General features: G+C 57.3%; 3 protein-coding genes across 4 annotated transcripts in view; 2 read left to right on the top strand and 1 right to left on the bottom strand.

The window, feature by feature from the left end:
• Nucleotides 1-11,878, top strand: part of AARS1 (alanyl-tRNA synthetase 1) — a 16,072-nt gene extending 4,194 nt beyond the window's left edge. For both annotated transcript variants that reach the window (XM_038148250.1, XM_038148251.1), the window contains exons 5-21: nt 125-316; nt 747-891; nt 2,127-2,272; nt 2,829-2,937; nt 3,033-3,183; nt 3,561-3,685; nt 4,315-4,459; nt 5,068-5,246; nt 5,736-5,849; nt 6,580-6,786; nt 7,423-7,607; nt 8,038-8,146; nt 8,790-8,903; nt 9,181-9,300; nt 9,772-9,858; nt 11,219-11,332; nt 11,614-11,878. In XM_038148250.1, coding sequence (XP_038004178.1) covers nt 125-316; nt 747-891; nt 2,127-2,272; nt 2,829-2,937; nt 3,033-3,183; nt 3,561-3,685; nt 4,315-4,459; nt 5,068-5,246; nt 5,736-5,849; nt 6,580-6,786; nt 7,423-7,607; nt 8,038-8,146; nt 8,790-8,903; nt 9,181-9,300; nt 9,772-9,858; nt 11,219-11,332; nt 11,614-11,799 — 2,428 coding nt within the window. In that variant the 3' untranslated portion in view covers nt 11,800-11,878. The remainder of the gene's footprint in view (nt 1-124; nt 317-746; nt 892-2,126; nt 2,273-2,828; nt 2,938-3,032; nt 3,184-3,560; nt 3,686-4,314; nt 4,460-5,067; nt 5,247-5,735; nt 5,850-6,579; nt 6,787-7,422; nt 7,608-8,037; nt 8,147-8,789; nt 8,904-9,180; nt 9,301-9,771; nt 9,859-11,218; nt 11,333-11,613) is intronic.
• Nucleotides 11,782-12,999, top strand: EXOSC6 (exosome component 6). Its single transcript, XM_038148255.1, is given in 2 exon segments — nt 11,782-12,410; nt 12,412-12,999. Coding segments are annotated over 2 exon segments (939 nt in total). The 5' UTR covers nt 11,782-11,915; the 3' UTR covers nt 12,856-12,999.
• Nucleotides 12,992-18,907, bottom strand: LOC119705625 (C-type lectin domain family 18 member A-like). The gene is made up of 12 exons (XM_038148254.1): nt 18,374-18,907; nt 17,592-17,683; nt 16,780-17,004; nt 16,615-16,712; nt 16,006-16,127; nt 15,809-15,916; nt 15,560-15,652; nt 15,328-15,434; nt 15,059-15,188; nt 14,888-14,984; nt 14,718-14,809; nt 12,992-14,568 (listed from the first exon to the last, which is right to left on the bottom strand). The coding sequence occupies exons 1-12, from the start codon at nt 18,471-18,473 to the stop codon at nt 14,531-14,533; spliced, it is 1,302 nt and encodes a 433-aa protein (XP_038004182.1). The 5' UTR covers nt 18,474-18,907; the 3' UTR covers nt 12,992-14,530.

Raw genomic sequence — 18,907 nt, 5'->3', positions numbered from 1 at the left:
TCTCAAGACACTAAGAATTCATCAGTGCATCTAGGGAGCTAGTGAGCTGTGGTTCTGGCATAGCCCTTAGTTTGGGGAATTATTTTTAGTTAGTCTCTGTTGTTCTATAAATTTCTTCTTACAGGCTAGCTGAGGGCAGGATTCTGCCTGGCAGCATGAAGGATAATTTCTGGGAAATGGGAGACACTGGCCCCTGTGGCCCTTGCAGCGAGATCCACTATGACCGGATCGGGGACAGAGATGCTTCACACTTGGTCAATCAAGATGACCCCAACGTCCTGGAGATCTGGAACCTGGTGTTCATACAGTTCAATAGGTGAGCCAGACCTGCTTCCAGGTGAGCCAGGTTGCTCCAGTTCAGTTTGGGAGGCTGGTTGGACTGTATGTTCTTTCAATTGCCTGTGGCTTACTCGCCATTCCCAGTTATCCAGCAGCTGAGCACTTTGTCATGCTCTGTCCCCTTACCCAGTGGTACAGAACGGGTTGGTCCTGCAGCTTTTGGGACAAACTGAGAATATTTTCTCTGTTTATCTGCCAAGTGTTCAGTAGAGAATAAGTTGTCATCTCTGGGTCTAAGTTGTTGCTGAGGGTCTTGTTAACTGTATTTTATCAAAGTTGTCCTTTGTGTGGTTTGTGTATGGGCCTGTGTCACAAATCTGATGGAATTAAATCTTACAGAGATTAAGAGAGAAGTGGGGTTCCCCCTCCAGAGCCTCCATCCTTAGGATCTCACCTTTCTTTGGCAGGGAAGCTGATGGGACACTGAAACCCCTTCCTAAGAAAAGTATTGATACTGGGATGGGCCTGGAGAGGCTGGTTTCTGTGCTGCAGAACAAGATGTCCAACTATGACACTGACCTTTTCCTTCCTTACTTTGAAGCCATCCAAAAGGTATGAACTGAAGCCTGACCTAGCTGCATCCATTCCCTGAATTCTTGGGGAGATGTATGGGACTGATTTGACAGGGTGGTCTCTGCTTTCCCAGCTGCTGTGAGCCCCACACATTTGCACTTTGCTGAGGGTAGGAACCCAGGCTGGCACAGTAATTGTTGCTGTGGGACATATTTCCAGAAGAAAACAGGATAGTTAGCAGTGCAGCTTTCCCAGTTTATGTGAACTGTCCTGATGGACACTCCTTGGTCCTCTCCCAGTGGGAGATACTCTGCAGTCCAACATGGCCAGGCCAAGTGCTATATTTTTGCCATGTGCTAGAGAGCGCGTGGAACTGCTAACCCAGAATCAATTTGTCCTTCAGTCTCACACCTGGAACATGCTGATCTGTAGAAAATTCCCTTAGCCAGGAGTGCTTTGCCATAAACCATTACAGTCACTGGCAGAACCTGTGTGCTGTTGCTGCATTGTCCTGGGTGGGGACCATGTTACTCACGCTGGGACTTCTGTGTGCAGTGCCTTTTTTTATCTCTGTGCAGGAGGCAGAGCTTCCTGACTGTATATCACACTGGATAAAATGCAGGGAGAAGAGCCCAGGCTCCTGCTACCTCTAAGGAATGAGGTGCCAAGCTCCAGAGTTGAAATTGGAGAGCTGCCTTTTTTCAGTGTTAAGTCCACTGGCTAGACACAGCTCCTGTGTCCTTGTCTGCCTTCCTGCCCTCTTCAGGGAGTCTGGCTGGAGGGACTGTGCCCATGGCTGGAGGTTTGCACCAGGTGCAAGCAGTGCATGGTTACAGCAGTATCTTTCCCTAGGGTATGGATAAAAACATCCTAAAAGAGGAAAGCTGGGATCATCTCCTGTGTGACAGAAATTGAAAGGTTTCTTGGCTGGGCAGGTTAGGCCAGGTTGGAGTCCTTGAGCCGATGTGCAAAACAAATGATTTCCCTGTGCTCTCCCTCTTCCTCTCTCTTGGGCTCTTAAGGATGGGATAAATTGGATTTCCTTCCCTCTGGTTTGGAGAACTTTTGGCCATTGAGATGTGGGCCGTGGCACCATGCAGAGCCCTCTGTGCCTCCCCTAGGTTCACTGTGTTGCCTCTTTCCAAGAGGAATATTCTCTTCTGTGGCTGTGGGTGGTGGGGTTGGCTTGGCTTCTCAGGCCTTTCCCTGTGATTGTGCCATGGTGCCCCTGTCAGTAACTGTACCCTCTGCCCACTGCCTTCTCCTCTGCAAAGGGCACAGGTGCCAGGCCGTACCTGGGGCAGGTCGGGGCCGAGGATGCTGATGGAATAGACATGGCCTACCGTGTGCTGGCTGACCATGCACGGACCATCACCCTGGCCCTCTCGGACGGGGGCAGGCCTGACAACACTGGCAGAGGGTAAGAAGGAGCTGCTGCATTGTCACCACTCCCATTCTGTTCTGCAAGGTTTCCTCAAGGCTCTGGGATCTCCTGTGTCTCTGGGATCTCTTTGGATTCATCATTAAAGCAGCGGGTAGCAGAGTGTTTGCTCGGATATTTGATGCTTGAATTGCTGTAGTAAGGTTCACACCCACATGATGCATGTGTCTGAAGGTTCTTGTGAGCGCCATTGCTGCTGTGCCATCCCCTATATAAGGTGATTGTGGGCAGAAAGGCACAAAGCTTAGCTTAAAGCACTGTTGCTGTTGAAAAAGCAAGGAATTTGGGGCTGGGTGGCTGTGCTGCAGGTGCCAGTGGACTCCATAAGCACACGATGAATGTAGATCATGGAGCCGGAGCCTAGCACCTCACCTGTGCCTTGCTGCTGCCAGGAGCAGCTCTTAGAGGGAAAATGAGAGGAGAAAAGCCTGTGCTCTTGGTCCTGGGAGGGGGTGCTGGTAGGTGGATGCTGGTAGAGCCCCTGAGAGCAGCTCAGATGTGTAACATTTGCATGGGGGACTCTGCTATTCCCTAGGTATGTGCTGAGGCGGATTCTCCGGCGGGCTGTGCGCTACTCCCATGAGAAGCTCAATGCCCCCAAGGGTTTCTTTGCTACTCTGGTTGATGTGGTGGTGCAGTCACTGGTACGTTCTCCTTTTCCACTGTATCTGCTTAAGTTTTCCTCTGCTGAGGTGTGCAGATCTCCATGTTGAAGGGCTCTTCCCTCCTGGGTCTGCAGGGAGATGCCTTTCCTGAGCTGAAGAAGGACCCAGAGATGGTAAAGGACATTATCAATGAAGAAGAGGATCAGTTCCTGAAAACACTGAGCAGAGGCCGTCGCATCCTGGACAGGAAGATCCAGAGCCTTGGGGACAGTAAAGTCATTCCTGGTAAGGCTGTGACTTCTGTCTGGATGCAGCAAAAGTCATTTGTTATCTGGGATTACGTAAGGGCTTAAGGAAGTTGGGGGAAGGGAAAGGGTGGGAAAATTAGAGGTGGTGGAAGGTGGTAGGGAGACAAAGTTGGAGTCAGAAGACATCTCTTAGAGCTGAACCACCCATCTCTCCTCTGGCCTGTGCTCACTTGCTGAGGTTTCTAAGCTGCCCAGACACACATCTCTGTGCTGCCAGGGAGAGGAGCCTTTTGGATGTTCATGTTCTCCAGAGCTGTTCACTGTCCTGCCATAGCTCAGAGCCAGTGGGGAAGCAAGGAAGGGAGCAATGTCTCATGGAACTTGAGAGGTGACTGCTTTGCCTTTTCTCTGCAGGTGACACTGCCTGGCTGCTCTATGACACCTATGGTTTCCCTGCGGATCTCACTGGGCTGATTGCAGAGGAGAAGGGCCTTGTTGTAGACATGGAGGGCTTTGAAGAAGAGCGGAAAAATGCTCAGGTAGGTAACAGCTCCAGGGGAAGCTAGTTTATGAATAGCAGGTAGAATTCCCTTCCTTGCAGTTTGCAGTCATGAGTTGCTCCTTTCTCACTGAGTCTGCTCACACCCCGTATGCCTCATGGTTTGTCCTGTGGGAGAAACCAGGACAACTGCAGCTGCTGTGGGACATGTCTATTCTGTACAGCTGGGGTTGGTTCTGCTCACTAGCAAAGCCTGGAACCTTGAGCTCAGCCTTCAGACAGAGATAGCAGAGTGCTGGGAGCACCTCTGCTGTTCTGTTCTGGTTAGGGAAGTTATTCCCTGTCCAAGGATCAGTATTCAGGCAGGCCTGCACCCTGGGTGCATTTCCAGTATGTTTGCTGCAGCAATAGGGAGTGGCCTTGACCAGTTGGGTACCTGCCTGATCCCCACTGGGCTCAGGCCAACTTGGTCTGCATGCTGGAACTGGGTGCTTTGAAGCCAGAAAAATTGGCACACTCCAGGTGCTGGCACACAGCTTCCCAGGGCAGAGCTCTAAATCAGGGAGTGCTGAGGGATGTGAGTGAGATGTGCAGCTAGGCTGGCATGCATTGGTGTTTCTTAAACCTTGGTGTTTGGCAGGTCATTTTTCAAACCTTGTTCCTTGGCAGCTCAAATCCCAGGGCAAGGGTGCTGGAGGGGAAGATCTCCTCATGCTGGACATCTATGCCATTGAAGAGCTGAGAGCCCGAGGGCTGGAGGTGACAGATGACTCACCAAAGTACAACTATGCTTCAGATCCGAGTGGTACCTATGGTATGAAAAACCTTCTCACAGTCATGTTCTGCTACTGAACCTTCCCTAGCATGTACCTTTGGGCTCCCCTTTCCTGGGACATGGAGTTGGAAGTGGGAGGCTGTGCAGGTGAATAGTCTGCTTGTTACTAATTTAGCAGAGACTGTTCAGGGGCTACTGTACTGCTGTTGCCAAATTAAGGGAATTCCTGTTTCTGCAGCTTTATGTCTCCACACTCTATGTTGGTGTTTGTCAGCTGCTCCTTTGCCAGTGCTGCAGGAGACTGCAGTTTCTGCTTGGCCTGTTGGAAGGTCCTTGGCTTGCTTGCTCTGCTCTTCTGCTAGTTTTTTGATTTTATGGAGATTCAGGAGGCAGCAGGCTCATAGCCCTGTGTGCTGCTGACTTTTGCTGCGTAGCTGTGGAAGGCAGTGACAGTCCCTGCCTTGGAGGGCACTAAATGAAATTTCCAACTAATTGTTGCCTTACTCCTCTCTCCTGATCCCCTGCAAACGTGTGAGCTGTCATGAGCTCCTGCAATAACTGGGAGATGTTGCTATAACATTCTGCTCCCATGTGGTGTCTACAAGGTTTTCCTGTTTTACTGACACCGCCTGTCATCCTGGTGGCAGATTTTGGGAGCCTCGTGGCCACAGTGAAAGCCATCCGCAGGGAGAAGAAGTTTGTGGAGGAGGTGTCCACTGGCCAGGAGTGTGGCATCGTGCTGGACCGGACCTGCTTCTACGCCGAGCAGGGTGGGCAGATCTACGACCAGGGCTACATGGTCAAGGATGACGACAGCAGGGAGGATGTGAGTGGGCCTGAAAGCCTTTTGCTAGACTCAGTCTGACTCGGGCCTGGGCAGAGGGGAGAAGGGCCAAGCAAGCTCCAGCAATTTCCCATCCATGTCAGATGTCACGCATTGCACAGGGTTCCTTTCTGGGGGTGCAGCATGGCATGGATGTGCTGGGGTTTTGTTTCCCTTGCTCCTTGAGGAGCTCAGTTCTGTGCTGCTGTCACCAGAATGTGGGTGCCTGTGGTGCTGCTGGGATTGCCAAGCCCAAGAGCAGTGGCTCTCAAGCCAAGATGGGGAGCTGAGGTGGGGAGCTCTTTCTGTGCCCCATAACTGTGCCCCACCTTAATTCACTTCTCTGCTTTGCTGTGTGCTGTGCCTGGGGACACTCAGCTTTCTCCAGCACACACATTACTCTGGCTCTCAGCTGGGACCTTTCCAGTTGCATCTCAGACTTCTGGCTGGATGTCTCCCCTGCTCACATGGGGCATTTCCCTCTTTGTACAGAAAACAGAATTCACTGTGAAGAACGTTCAGGTCCGGGGAGGCTACGTGCTCCACATAGGAACTCTTTATGGGAGCTTGAAAGTAGGAGATCAGGTCCACCTGACTATTGATGAGGTGAGTTAAAACATGGTGTAACACATGGGCTTGTCTCTTTGCTCTGGATTTTGTCTTGTTTCTTTTCATTGGTGCCACTCTGGGGGCCTGATGTTTGGGTCCTGCTCTCCCTGCATCACACGATCAACCAGTGTCTGGCTGACTCCAAGTCTCTCGTGCTTCACACCTGGCTTTCTCCTACCGCAAGGCAGATAATGCTCAGCTAGCTCAGACCCACTCTTGCTGGGTTTGCTGGTCACAGGCAGAAACACATTTTGGGTCATGACTTGAAGGGAGAGCACATGCGGTGTTCCACTGTGTGGGGACAACAGCAGAGAGCCTGGGTGTGTGCCCCAGTCCAAATGTTGCTCCTGTGGGCTCAGCTTACTGAGTGAGTGCTGGGTTGAGCACAGTCAGCCTGATGAATTTCCCTTCCCTATAGAGGCAGCACTTTTAGAGGAAGAGGGAAGGCTTCCATCTTGAAGTGCTTTTCCCTGCTGAGGAACAGAGATTAGTTATCTGTGTCCTGATCTGTCCTTGGCCTCTTTCCACACAGGCCAGTCAAAGGAACTGCACAGATTTGGTGGGTAACACCTGTTCCTGTAGCTGAAGCTCCAAGGCAGCAAGTGCCATCAGTTGTTTCTGGTGTTCTGAGCTAGTTCAGGATTCTGTTGGAGCAGGGCATTAACCTCCCCTTCAGCTTGTGGCTCTGGGGCGTGGGACCCCATCTAACAGTGGCTTCCTCCCTCAGGCCAGGCGGAGGCCGGTCATGAGCAACCACACAGCCACCCACATCCTCAACTTCGCCCTGCGCTCCGTGCTGGGGGAGGCTGACCAGAGGGGCTCCCTGGTGGCACCGGACCGGCTGCGCTTCGACTTCACGGCCAAGGGAGCCCTGTCCACCCAGGAAATCAAGAAAGTTGAGGGGATTGCCAACCAGATGATCGAGGAGTCAAAGGTGGGTATGGGTGACAAGTTGTATGCCTTGAGTCCGCATTTTGGATGACCTAGGATGCTGGGAGTTTGGCATGCACAGGAGGATTCTGAGCTGCTGGTGCAGTACTGTGCACAGATTGCCATCACCTTAGAGGTTTTTGAGTAGGAAAACCCCATATGGATTGCTTGGCTCATTGGTTTCAGGCCCTCTGTAGGGTTGAAGTGTTCCCACGCCTGCAGTAGTGTCACATCAGCTGCAAGAGCTGGGAAGTTTGGCAGAATAGTTTTGCATGCCTGGCTGGATTTACAGCATGTACCCAGACAACCCAGTGATGTGTTTCCAATGGCAGGAGAGTGGTTCTGTCTGGTGCCATCTGTCAGAGCCAACCCTGAAGGACCCTGGAATCTGTGCTTGGAACCATTTGCATGTGCAGTAGCACACAGAGAGTCTGAGCAGGTGGTATTGGGAGTTTTGAAGATGAGATGTCTTTTAGTAACTTTGTGATTCTTGTAGCTCAACAAACCCCAGCTCAGGTAAGGCATAAGATTTCACTGCTAGGATCTTTCAGAGAAAGAAATTTCCTGGGAATGTGGGCCCTCAGCCACCTCCAGCTTACAGGACTGGCTCTTACCTGCATCCCTTTGCTGTCCCCTGCAGACTGTGTATGCCAAGGACTGCCCTCTGGCAGAAGCCAAAGCTATCCAAGGGCTTCGGGCAGTTTTTGATGAGACCTACCCCGATCCTGTCCGTGTGGTTTCCATTGGCATCCCTGTGGAGGAGCTGCTGGCTGACCCCTCTGGCCCTGGGGGCTCCATCACCTCCATTGAGTTCTGCGGGGGGACGTGAGTACCTGGAGAGGCTGGGGAAGGTGGCAGGGTGGCTGAGGGGAGTTCCTGTGGAGCTTGAGCTCCTGGGAGTGTCATGAGCATACACTGGGCAGAGCCAGGGCAGAGATGGAGGTGGTGGTGATGATGTGCCTTTGCATTCCCAGTCCTGAGTCAATCAGTCTTTAAAATGACCTTTTGCAGGCAGGAAACTGCCTGTATTGCCCCTGCAATACCCTCACACAGGGTCTCTGGCAGTGCTGGGAGCACAGGTCTTACCACCCTTTCCTCACACATTTGCTTTCAGCACTGGTTGTTTTTTCTGCCTGTCCCCACACCGGTGCATTTCCCTGGCAGGATGGTTGTCTTATTTCTTTGCTGATTCTTGCTGAGATGAGACATGTACTTCTAACTCTTTCTTGTGGGTCTGTCTGGGTTCTTTCCAAAGGCACTTGCAGAACTCCAGCCATGCTGGCCCCTTTGTGATTGTTTCAGAAGAAGCAATTGCTAAAGGCATTCGGAGGATAGTTGCAGTCACCGGGGCTGAAGCTCGGAAGGTAAGGGTCAGCAGGAGAGATCCTCTGTGAAATTCCACCTATTAACCCTGTGCCAAAGTTCATTTTGTTCAAATTTGCACAATATCCTCTGAGGGACTCGTGGAAAAGGGTGCTGCTGTTGCCAGAGACTGTTCTGGAGACCCTGGCTGTACTACAGTCAGAGCAGGGAAGAGAGGGGGAAGTCTCAGCTGCAGGTGTTGTGGCAGAGAAACCTGGGTGGGTGTGTGGGGTGGCTCCAGGGTTAGCTCAGGTTGCATTTCAGAGTGGCTGCCAAAGCTCTCAGCAGCTGGCAGGGCCAGCAGGAGAGTGGTGAAGTCTGAGAATCCAGTCCTCTGCTGCAGGAGGCAATGACTTCGGATGTAGGCTGGTGCTCCCTAAGGGGGAGAAAGGGATTTCATGATGATTTCTCTTTTGGGGGTATCTTGGCAATCCTGGCAAAGGAGAGAGATCTGGGGCCCATGTGCCAGCATCACACCCTGGTTCTGGTCGGGTGCTGCCTGCTTTGGCCCTGTGGCTTTCCAGGAGTTACTAAGCTCCATCCTGGGGCATTCCAATATTCCTCACCCCTTCACACTCTGGGGTGACCGAAAGCCCAGTCTGCTCAATCTTCCAGCTTGATTTAACTCAGATTGTGTCCTCCTAGGCCCTCAGGAAAGTCGACAGCCTCAGGAAACTGCTGTCAGCCCTGGAGGCCAAGGTGAAGGTCCAGACAGCTCCCAACAAAGACGTGCAGAAGGAGATCGCAGATCTCGGTGAGGTGAGGATGGTTGCAGTGCTCTGCCTCCCCAAAGTGAAAGGGACCTTGATTGCCAGAACTGGGTATTAATGAGGCCTGAGTTCACCTTCCTGCTCCTGTCCAACAGCTCTGCATCCCATGGGTGCTGTAGCCAGCACCTGTTTCCTCAGGTCATTGGCACTGGGAGAGGAGTGGAGCTTAGTGGGCTCTGCCAGCTGAGGCAGAGTTAATGAAGTGCTGCATCTCCTGCCATAATTGCTGGCACCTTTAACTTTCTCTACCTGCTCCTCTTTTGCAGACACTGGCCACTGCTATTATCCCACAGTGGCAGAAAGATGAATTGAGAGAGGCTGTTAAAGCACTGAAGAAGGTCATGGATGACCTGGACCGAGCAAGCAAAGCTGACATCCAGAAAAGAGTGAGCTGTGGGCTGGAATAAAGGACAATGTGGGAGGGCTGTGCGGTGCTCCTTTGGAAGCTCTGTTAGTGTCCAGGATGGAGGAGAATTGATCTGTGGGAATGCCCCTCAGACTGTTCAGCCTTCCAGCTTCTCCTGCTGCCTCCTGAAGCAGTATGACCTCTGTGCCTGTTCCCTGGGTTGAAGCACGGCAGCCTTTTCCTGCCCTAACAGTGCCCCTGGGTGCAGGCTTCCTCCTGGATCCCACTGGAGTTTTTTGGAGGAGGAATCATGTATAACATGGTGTCTTGCAGGCCACATACCTGCCTGTCAGAGTACATTCCTTCTGGCTTCATAGTGTGAGGCTGCTCCAGGCTGGGCTGTGGGTGCGTTTCGCCATAGCTTGGGGTCCTCTGTCCTTGCTCTACCCAGGTGGTTCTTGTGTCCATACACAATGTGGATGGTTTAGTGGCTGACCACTGTTGTCCTCAGGTACTGGAGAAGACCAGGCAAGTTATTGAGAGTCACCCTAACCAGCCATGGGTCATCATGGAAATGGAAAATGGAGCCTCAGCAAAGGTATGGGAAAGTCTGATCTGTCCTCAGCAACCTTCCTTCTGCCTGAGGAGCAGCTGGGTGGTCTTTCATCACTTGGGGAGGTGGTTCAGTGCTACAGAGCTGTCCCTCTTGCCACCTGCCATCCCTGAGAAGGGGAAGGGACCACTGGGATATTCTCTTGTGTCCCACCTCCTGGACTGGCACATGGGCTTGCAGGGGTGGTGGCGTTTTGACCACTTGCTGAGTTTCCAGCCATGCTGGTAGATTTGGAGCCCAGCAGAAATCCCATTGTGTCCCAGGTAAGACTCATCCTGCAGCAGTCACGACACTAAAATGCACTTAAGGGACTGAGAGCAGCAGCTCTGCTGAGCCATGAAAGTTGTGATGCTTGTGGCCCCTGCAGATCAGCTCCAGGAGTGGTGTCCTGGGCTGACTGTGGACAGGGCCAGGCAGAGAGCTGCCCTCAGCACTGTCTGCTCAGCTGGGTTGAAGTTCTTCCCTGGCCAGGGCTGAATCTCCTCCTTCCCTCCTCCACACACAAGTTTTTTCCAAGTGATTTCTCTTGGAATGAATGCTCTCTTGTGTGTGTTGTGTCACAGTGCTGAGCCCAGTAAGTGCCCGGCAGCGGGAGCTGGTTGTGCCTGGGCTTAGACCACTCTGAGCTAATGCTCTGTTAAAATTTCCTCTCTGGGAGTCTTGGAGCTGATCCTGCTCACTCTCTGGGGCCACCAACATCACCATGATCCCCACGCTTCAGCTCCCAGTGGGTGCTGTTGCAGCATTTTCCCTGGCAGAAGGGTGCATCCCATGGGATGGCAGTGCTGGCAGCCCAGGGAGCTGCATGTTCCCAATCCACCCAGAGCAGCACTGCTTTGCTCACCAGAGGACCCGCTCCTGGGGCTCTTGCTGCATTGTGCTGTGTGAGTGAGGGATGATGGTCTCCTTGAGAGTAATAGAATGTGTGGCAGTCTCCCTGGTTCTTCCCTGCCTGCTGTGTCTGATAACCCTTGCAGGCTCTTCATGCCATGTTTGAGTACTCTTGACTCCCTTTGGAACAGCTGTTCCCTTCTGCTGGGAGGAGCTTTTCCCCCTCCAACCAGTACACTCAGGCAAAGGTTTATTCTGGGGCTGATTTTGCTGATCGTTGTGTACCTCAAGGTGGGGAAATAAAAGCATCTTCTCCTTCCTGTCTTGGGGTACACAGGCAGGGTTTATGTCCCCTGCCAAGGCTGATGTTTGGGAGGAGGAGCGTTGCAGAGTGCTGCTGGCTGGTTTAATGCAATTCCTGATCCCTGAGGTCTCTGTGGGTGCTGTTGGGGCTGGAGCTGGGCTGGGTGCAAGTGCAGGGAGGCAGTCATATAATGATTTTGTTCTCTTCCAGGCCCTGAATGAATCTCTGAAGCTCTTCAAGACTAATTCCCCCCAGACTGCTGCTATGCTCTTTGCTGTGGATAATGAAGCTGGCAGGATCACCTGCCTGTGTCAAGTACCCCAGGTAATGCCAAGACTGTGTGGCTGCCTCTCCCTGAGCCTCTTTGGAGGAGCTGCAACCTCCAGACAGGAACTATCTTACATTACACAGCCAGAACTGACTGGGGTTTGGCAAGAGCCACAGCCTTTGTGCTTCCGCTTATTGTCAGGCTGATGAAGTGAGGGAAGAGGGGTTATGCTCTGCAAATAGGGAAGGGGAAGAGTCAGGACTTAATGGGGTGGTAGGCAGGGGCCGGGGCGATTGCTGTTCAGTGCTGACCACTTTGGGTTTCTTTTCATGCCCAGGAGACTGCAAATAAGGGCCTGAAGGCCAGCCAGTGGGTGCAGGAAGTTTCTGGCTTGATGGACGGCAAAGGCGGCGGGAAGGACATCTCTGCGCAGGCAACAGGCAAGAATGTGGGCTGCCTGCAGGAAGCCCTGAAACTGGCCACGGACTTTGCCAGGCTCCGCCTGGGGGAGCTGAAGAACTGACTGAGGGGGAACCCCGCTCCCTTTGTCTCCCTCTCTGTCCCCTGCACAGCTTTCCTGTAATAAAGGCTCCCTGCCCCGCGCTCTGCTCCCCGGCTCTGGAGGCGGGATGGGATGGGATGCGAGGGGGTGGGATGCCGCTGCCAGTCACAGCGTGTGCCCGCCTCCTGCCGGGGCCCGCCCCGTCGCCGCCCTCTCACGGCGTCGCGCCGACCATGCCGCTGGATCACCGCCGCCTGCGCGGCCCGGAGGAGTCGCAGCCGCCGGCGCTGTGGGCAGCGACCGCGGCCGAGGATGAGGAGGACGAGGAGGGCGCGGGGGCGGCGCCGCGGGACCCCTGTGCCCTGCGGCCGCTGTTCGCGCGGGCCGGGCTGCTGAGCCAGGCGCAGGGCTCGGCCTACGTGGAGCTGGGCAGCGGCACCAAGGTGCTCTGCGCCGCCTGGGGCCCGCGGGAGTCGGCCGAGCCCGGCCCGGGCCGGCTGATCTGCGAGTTCCGCCGGGCGCCGTTCGCGGGGCGGGGGGCGCGGGGCCGGCCCGGCGCGGCGGCGGAGCGGGAGGCGGAGCGGGAGGCGGCGGCGGCGCTGCGGGAGGCGCTGGAGCCGGCGGTGCGGCTGGGGCCGCTACCCGCGGGCCCGCCTGGCCGTCAGCGCGCTGCTGCTGCAGGACGGCGGCTCGGCGCTGGCCGCCGCCGTCAGCGCCGCCGCCCTGGCGCTGGCGGACGCGGGCGTGGAGATGTACGACCTGGCCGTGGGCTGCGCGCTGTGCCGGCCGCCCGCGCCCGCCGCCTCGTGGATGCTGCAGCCCGCCGAGCCCGAGGAGCGCCGCGCCGCCGCCCGCCTCACGCTGGCCCTGCTGCCCGCCCTCAACCAGGTGTCGGCCGTGCTGGGCGGCGGCCGGGGCGGCCCGCCCGAGGACTGGGCGCAAGCCCTGCGGCTCGGCCTCGATGGCTGCCACCGGCAGTACCCGGTGCTGCGACAGAGCCTGCTGCGGGCCACCCAGCGCCGCGATGCCGCCGCCGCCGCTGCCACCGCCGCTGCTGCCGCGGCCACCAGTGCCTGAGTGCCCGGGAGGCCTGCGCACCCCGGTCTGGGGTGCTTTCAATGCGTCCGGAGACCCCTGGAGCCTGCCTGAACCACACATCACTGTTGGGGATTAAAATAAGCTTACCGTTAGAATCTTGACAGTTTAATAAGTTTAACTGCTGGTGAACCGCCAGACCCTGCCTGATCCATGCCTCACGCTGCTGGAGTCTGGATGAGCCAACCTTTGCAATGCTGGAGACCCCTTGTGTTGCCCACACAGCTGGAGGCCCAAGAACTGTGCCCAAGGACACGGGGATCTGCACCCCCCACACGCTGCCTAAGCACCCCAGAGGGCACCTGAGAAGCCCTCGTGTTGCAGGAGACCATTCTCAACTGGCACCACAGGACCCAAACAGCCTTGCATGCTGCTGAAGCTCCCCAAGAACAACCTCCATACTGCTTCAGCAGCCAGAGCCTGCCCAAGACCTCTCTCCAAGCAATTGCTGGCACTCAAGGATTCCACGTTTCCACCTGGGGTGGTCAGAGCACCAGGCTGAAACCCTCACTCCAAGCTCCCCACTATATCCAGCTGTGCATGCAGCACGAGGCAGGAGCCACGTCATGGCATGGACTGAGCATCCCTTGGACTTCTTGCCCAGGCAGTGCTTCAGGGTGGCAAGTTGTGTTTTGTTAGTTTTTTCATAATAATAAATTGTATTTTTTCTGGTGAGTCTTCTGCCTGCATGAGCCTCTGGGGCCTCTGCCAGCCATGGGCAGAGGTGGAAAGATGTCCTTCTACAATCGGGGTCACCCCCTCTGCTCCCACTGTCCTTGAGGACTTCAGGGGCAGCTGGGTGCAGCTGGGGAGGGCAGTGGCACATCGCCTCTAAAGCACCCACTGACACCCACCAGTGCTGGGGGCACAGGCTTGCACCCAGCACACAGGGTACTGTGACTTGGGACCATCCTGGGGCTGGAAGAAGCAGCTCTTGGCTGACACCATCTCTCCAAGGCAACCCGACATGCTGAAGACAAGTTCAGCCAAGGCTGGCCTTGGCTCCAGCAACCCCAGAACCCACTCCAGAGATCAAACTGGAGGTTCCATCCAGTGCAGGCAGGATGTGGACTGTGGCTAAGGAGAGTCTGGTGGGCTTAGGGGAAGAAAATGAGACAAATTTCTCTTCCCAAAGGAAAGAGGGTCTTTATTAATGACCAGGCAGATGATGAAGGACCAGGTGAGGATGGTAAAAAAACCCACCAGGCTGGGGCGTTCTCTCCCAGGTCAGGACAACAGCTCAGAGCTGAGCCTGGTCCTCCCTGAGCTATGCCAAGGTCTGCACCCCCAAAGAGCCCCCTTGGCCCCTCGTAACACTGAGACCACAGTCCAGACACAGCCCAGCTGCCAATTTTGGAGGAGGATGCTTTTGTACCTGGCTGTTGCAAGGGACATCTGCCCAGGGTGTTGCAGAGTGATGGTGACAGAGGAAGGTGAGGGGCAGAAGAAGATGCTGTGTCAGGGATGCTAACGTACAGCACACCCCTTCTTGCCAGGTCCCAGTGCCATGGGTCCCTTCAGCCCCTCATTTCCTGCACAAGTGAGGTGTGCAGAGATCCTCCTGAGCCATGGTCCAGGCTTTGCACAGCTCCAGGCTCCTCCTGAGCCCCAGGTTCAGCACAGCAGCCAGCGCTGGCCAGTTCCCAGGGCTACCAGCTCAGGGGTCCCGCTGCCACAGGGCGATGTGTTCCTGGGCTGCAATGGCGTGTGTAGAGTCAGTGCCTCCCACCCCAGGAGAGACAGAGCTCTGGGCAGGGCTGGCAACAAGGGACAGACACAGCAGAGCTGGGGATTGGCACCTCCAGGGCCCAGCTGCCCAGGAGGGCTCCCAGGTGCCCACTCACCGAACTGGCAGATGTACCGGTTTCGGGTCTTGCAGCGCTGGTCGTTCCAGTTGAAGGCAGCTGATGCTTGCATCTCCACACAGTTCCCAAACCTGTGTCCCACCGGGATGGTGATGAAGCCATGCAGCAGTGACACCATGCGGAGTTTGGTGTCCTCTAGATCCACTTACCCCTGGTTGTCCGGCTGCCCGAAAGCAAAGCTGGTGAATGAGGATGGCTCACCCACATCCCAGCGGAAGGAAGCCTTGGATGTCTTGTAGGTGAGACCTGGGGGAGGACTTGGGTTGACATGTCTGCCAGCACCCCAGGCACTCTGCACCCTGCCTACTGCTGTCTCTCACCAATCCAGAAGTTTCCAGTCTCAAAATCAGTGTCTGTCACCCTGTTACCCATCTCCAAGCGGCTGAGGTAGAAAGCCAGGATGTCCTGAACCTTCTGGTTTCTTATCTGGGCCAGCATTGCTCCTTTCTCCTGTGGGGAAGGGAGTGAGTCTGCCCTGCTTGCATGGCCCAGCACCTCTCCAAGCAGAGGAGAGATGCCCAGAGGCGCTGAAAGCATGAGTGGTACTTTTCAGCTACCCAGAGATGCTCGGAGCACCCCAGGAGTTCACCTGGCATTTAATTTTGGCTCCATAGTAGGTGTCGGCTTCAGGGGACACCATGAAGCAGTCGCTGTCTATCCGCACGTCACAGGCATGGAAGGGGAAATGGATCTTTGCTGGGGACACAGGCAGGAGCAGGTGGGTCCTTGTGCCAGCAGAGATGAGCCCACAGAGGACCCTTTGCCCCGCTTTGGGGTGCCCTGCCTGTGGATCACAGCAGTGCAGGGGGGCGCAGACTCACTGCCACACTCAGCTCCTCCGTAGCCCGCGTCGCAGAGGCAGGAGCACTCCTCCTTCCTGAACCTCCCGTGGAGGCACTGCCCGCTGCACCTCACTGTGGGCACAGCACTGCATCAGCTGCCAGGCTGCCCCCTGTGCTGCCCACACTGCACCGGCTGTGCCCATGCGTGCCCTGCACCAACCAACCCTGCGCCGCACGCCCTGCAGCAGCCATGCACCAGCCTCTGCAGGCTGCACGGAGCCCTCTCACCTTGGCAGTACCTGCCCGTGTAGCCGGGGGGACAGGCGCACTGGCAGCTGCTCATGTCCAGGCGCCCACTGTTCCTGCAGCTCATGCGGCAGGGGTTCCTGGGCACCTCTGGAAACACCAGAGTGACAGTGGGGCATCAGGGGTGGAGGCAGCATCTCCAGGGTCATGCAGTGGCCATGGTGACAGGGGGGACTCACCGCAGAGCCCACCGCTGTGGTCCCAGGACTTGAAGCAGCCAGAGAGGCCAGCAGTGCAGAGGGAGCACCAGGGTCCCTGCTTGTAGGGCAGGATGGGCGTCCCGGCCACCTCCCAGTTGCCCCTGGCCCCGCAGACAGCTGGAGGAAGATGCCCCACCCCCCCGGGCGGGCCACACCCCGTTCTGGGGCAAGGCCGCACCCGCCTGGCAAAGCCACACCCATTTCTGAATCACCGCCCCGCCTTCGTCCCCAGCCCCACCCACTGCCCGCACTCGGTCCAGCCCACAGCACACAACCCCGCCCAGAACATCCAAACCCTCCCGCTCCTAGAACACGGCCCTATTTGCATTTCCAAGCCCCACCCACATCACCCAGCCCCACCCACTTCGGCGCCCAGTCACACCCACCACGGGGACAAGCTCCCCCTCCCCTGCCGCGCATCCCAGAGGTCAACCCATGTCCCTCCCTGGTTGAGACCCCACCCACACCGCTAAGCCCCGCCCCGCCGAAACAAGCCACACCCCCTCAGCCACCCACCACGCCCCGGTCCAGGCCCCGCCCCCTCAGCCACACCCACCACGCCCCGGCCCCCCCCCCCGCAGCCCTTACCCCGGCGAGTAGGCGCAGGCGAAGGCCTCGCTGGGGCCCTGGGGGCCGGGGCAGCGGTGCCGGCCGCAGCCCAGCTGCCCCGCTGTGGCCCACACCAGCTGCGGGAGAGCGTTTGTCATTGGGGGTCCCGGTGCCCAGCGGCCCCCCCGTGCCCCTCATGCCCACCTGGGTGTAGTGGCGGCAGGTGGCATTGGCGGCGCAGCGCCCCGTCCTGTAGTCATAGCGCTGTCCCTCGGCGAACCAGAGCTCCAGCACGGCCCCGAAGCCTCCCGCGCCCGCCGGCAGCAGGAGCTCGCTCCAGCCCAGCTGCGGCGCTGGCGGTGGAGCGGGGCCCTCCAGGCAGCTGGCTGCCCGTGCCCCCGCCCGCCGCCCCAGCTCCTCGCTCCACTCCTGCGGGGATGAGCATGAGCCACGCAGGGAACAGCCCCAGGGGGCCTGGGGGCCACCAAGATTTCCACCCAGTCCAGGGGGGGACATCAGAGGCTTGACGATGGGCGATGCTGCAAAGGACCCCTAGGGGACCAGTTCTGCCCCTGGTATGGGTGGCTGGGGGGTGATGGAGGGACATTGAGGGCCACCACAGGACATGGGAGACACCCCAAGGGGCCAGCCCTGCCTTTAGTGTGTTCAAGTGTGAGGTGGTCAGGGAATATCAAGGGCAATCATGGGGGATGGGGGACCCCACAAAGGACTCCAAAGACCCAGCCCTGCTGTGTCCTTGGGTGGTTGGAAGGCATCAGAGGGACATGGGGGACACCAAAAGGCACCTCAAGGGATCAGCCCTGTTTTCAGTGTGCCCTGGATGTGGCAGTGACAGGCTCTTCCCCAGGGGCTCCACACCAGCCTGCTCTTCTGTTTCATTAGCATGTTAGCAAACTACTATGCACCATCCATGGGCTGCCCACCTCCCCAGGCATGGGCAGGAAGGTGGATGTGACATCGAAGGTGGGGGACACGGGACCTGCAAGGGGGCTCACCAGCTTCTGCATGTTGGCAGCGGGGGGCTGCACTTTGCTCCTCAGCTTGTTGTGCAGTGAGAGCACCAGGAAGGTCTCCTTCGTGCTGAGAGCTGGGGGGGACAGCAGGGGATAGGGAAGGGACCAAGGGGGCTGAGAGGTACAAGTGGCCTCCCCGTATCCCTGGCTGTGGCCAGACCCTTCAGGGGGCCGTGGGAATTCCCCCTGAAGGGTCCGACCGCAGCCGGGGATACCGGGAAGGCACCCGGGTCTCCATGGAGACTCGAGGGGAGAGAAGAAAGAGCTTTTGGGCTGGGAGCACAAAAGGGGCAAGGGGCCGAGGGGGGGGGGCAGCCCGCTGGGCCCCCGTCTCGCACGGGTGGGCTGAGACTGCCAGGAATGTACCCCCTCTGCCCCCCCGCCTCTGTCCTGCCAGGATCCAGACCCCGCTGGACAAGACCCATCACTAGCCCCCATCACCAGCTGCAGGACCCCCGCCCCATTCCATAACCAGCTCCATCCCATTCCTAGCCCCAGAGCCCCCTGGTTCCATTGCAACACCAGCCCCAGAGCCCCCAAGCTCCATCCCATCACCAAGTCCATGCCCCCTTCTCCCAGCCCCGTTCCATCCTCAGCCCTTATCACCCACCGAGCCCCCCACTGCTATCCCTGGGTGCCCATCACCCACCCAGTCCCCCACACATCTGATCTGGCCTAAGGGGACGGTGCTCAGGGTGCACTCATCCCCCAAACCAGCTGCCTCCCAGCCCTGCTGCCCGAGAGGCAGCCCCTCCACCAGTTACCTCCCGGAGCCAGCAGGGACAACTTTTCTGGAGCATCCGATCTCGTCTCACCCACCCTCCACACCAGGAGGCTGCAAACCAGCAGGACCAAGAGCTTCATGTAGGTCCCGGGATGGGGGGAGCAGACCCCCAATCTCCGGAGGGAGCACTGGGGAGAGCCGAGCCGCCCCGCAGCAGCCCTGGCTTTGGGGCGAGCTCGGCTGCGCGCTCCTGCGTGCGTGTGTGTGTGTCTGGTTGCAGGATTTGATCCTATTCAGGACTCCAGACAGGCACCGCTGGGCAGCGGGAACAAAAGCTTGACGGGTGAGTAATGGCTCTGTCAAAACAGTTGCTCGCTGGAGCGAATGTGGCAGACAACTCCCGGGGCCCCGGGCTGCAGCCCCGCCGGGATGTCCCGCAGCGGGGTCAGCCCTCCGTGCTCTGCCCCGGCCCCGCTGCCCAGCCGGGGTCGGGCTGTGCAGGCAGCAGGAGCAGGGGTCGGAACCGGCACCCGCTTTGGGACGCTGGGAGACTGGAAGCCAAGGGGCCGGGGCA

Source organism: Motacilla alba, chromosome 11 (genome assembly GCF_015832195.1).
Source record: "Motacilla alba alba isolate MOTALB_02 chromosome 11, Motacilla_alba_V1.0_pri, whole genome shotgun sequence".
NCBI classification, from domain to species: Eukaryota; Metazoa; Chordata; class Aves; order Passeriformes; family Motacillidae; genus Motacilla; species Motacilla alba.
Note: the sequence above shows the minus strand (reverse complement) of the source record. Positions and strands in the feature narration are given on the sequence as shown.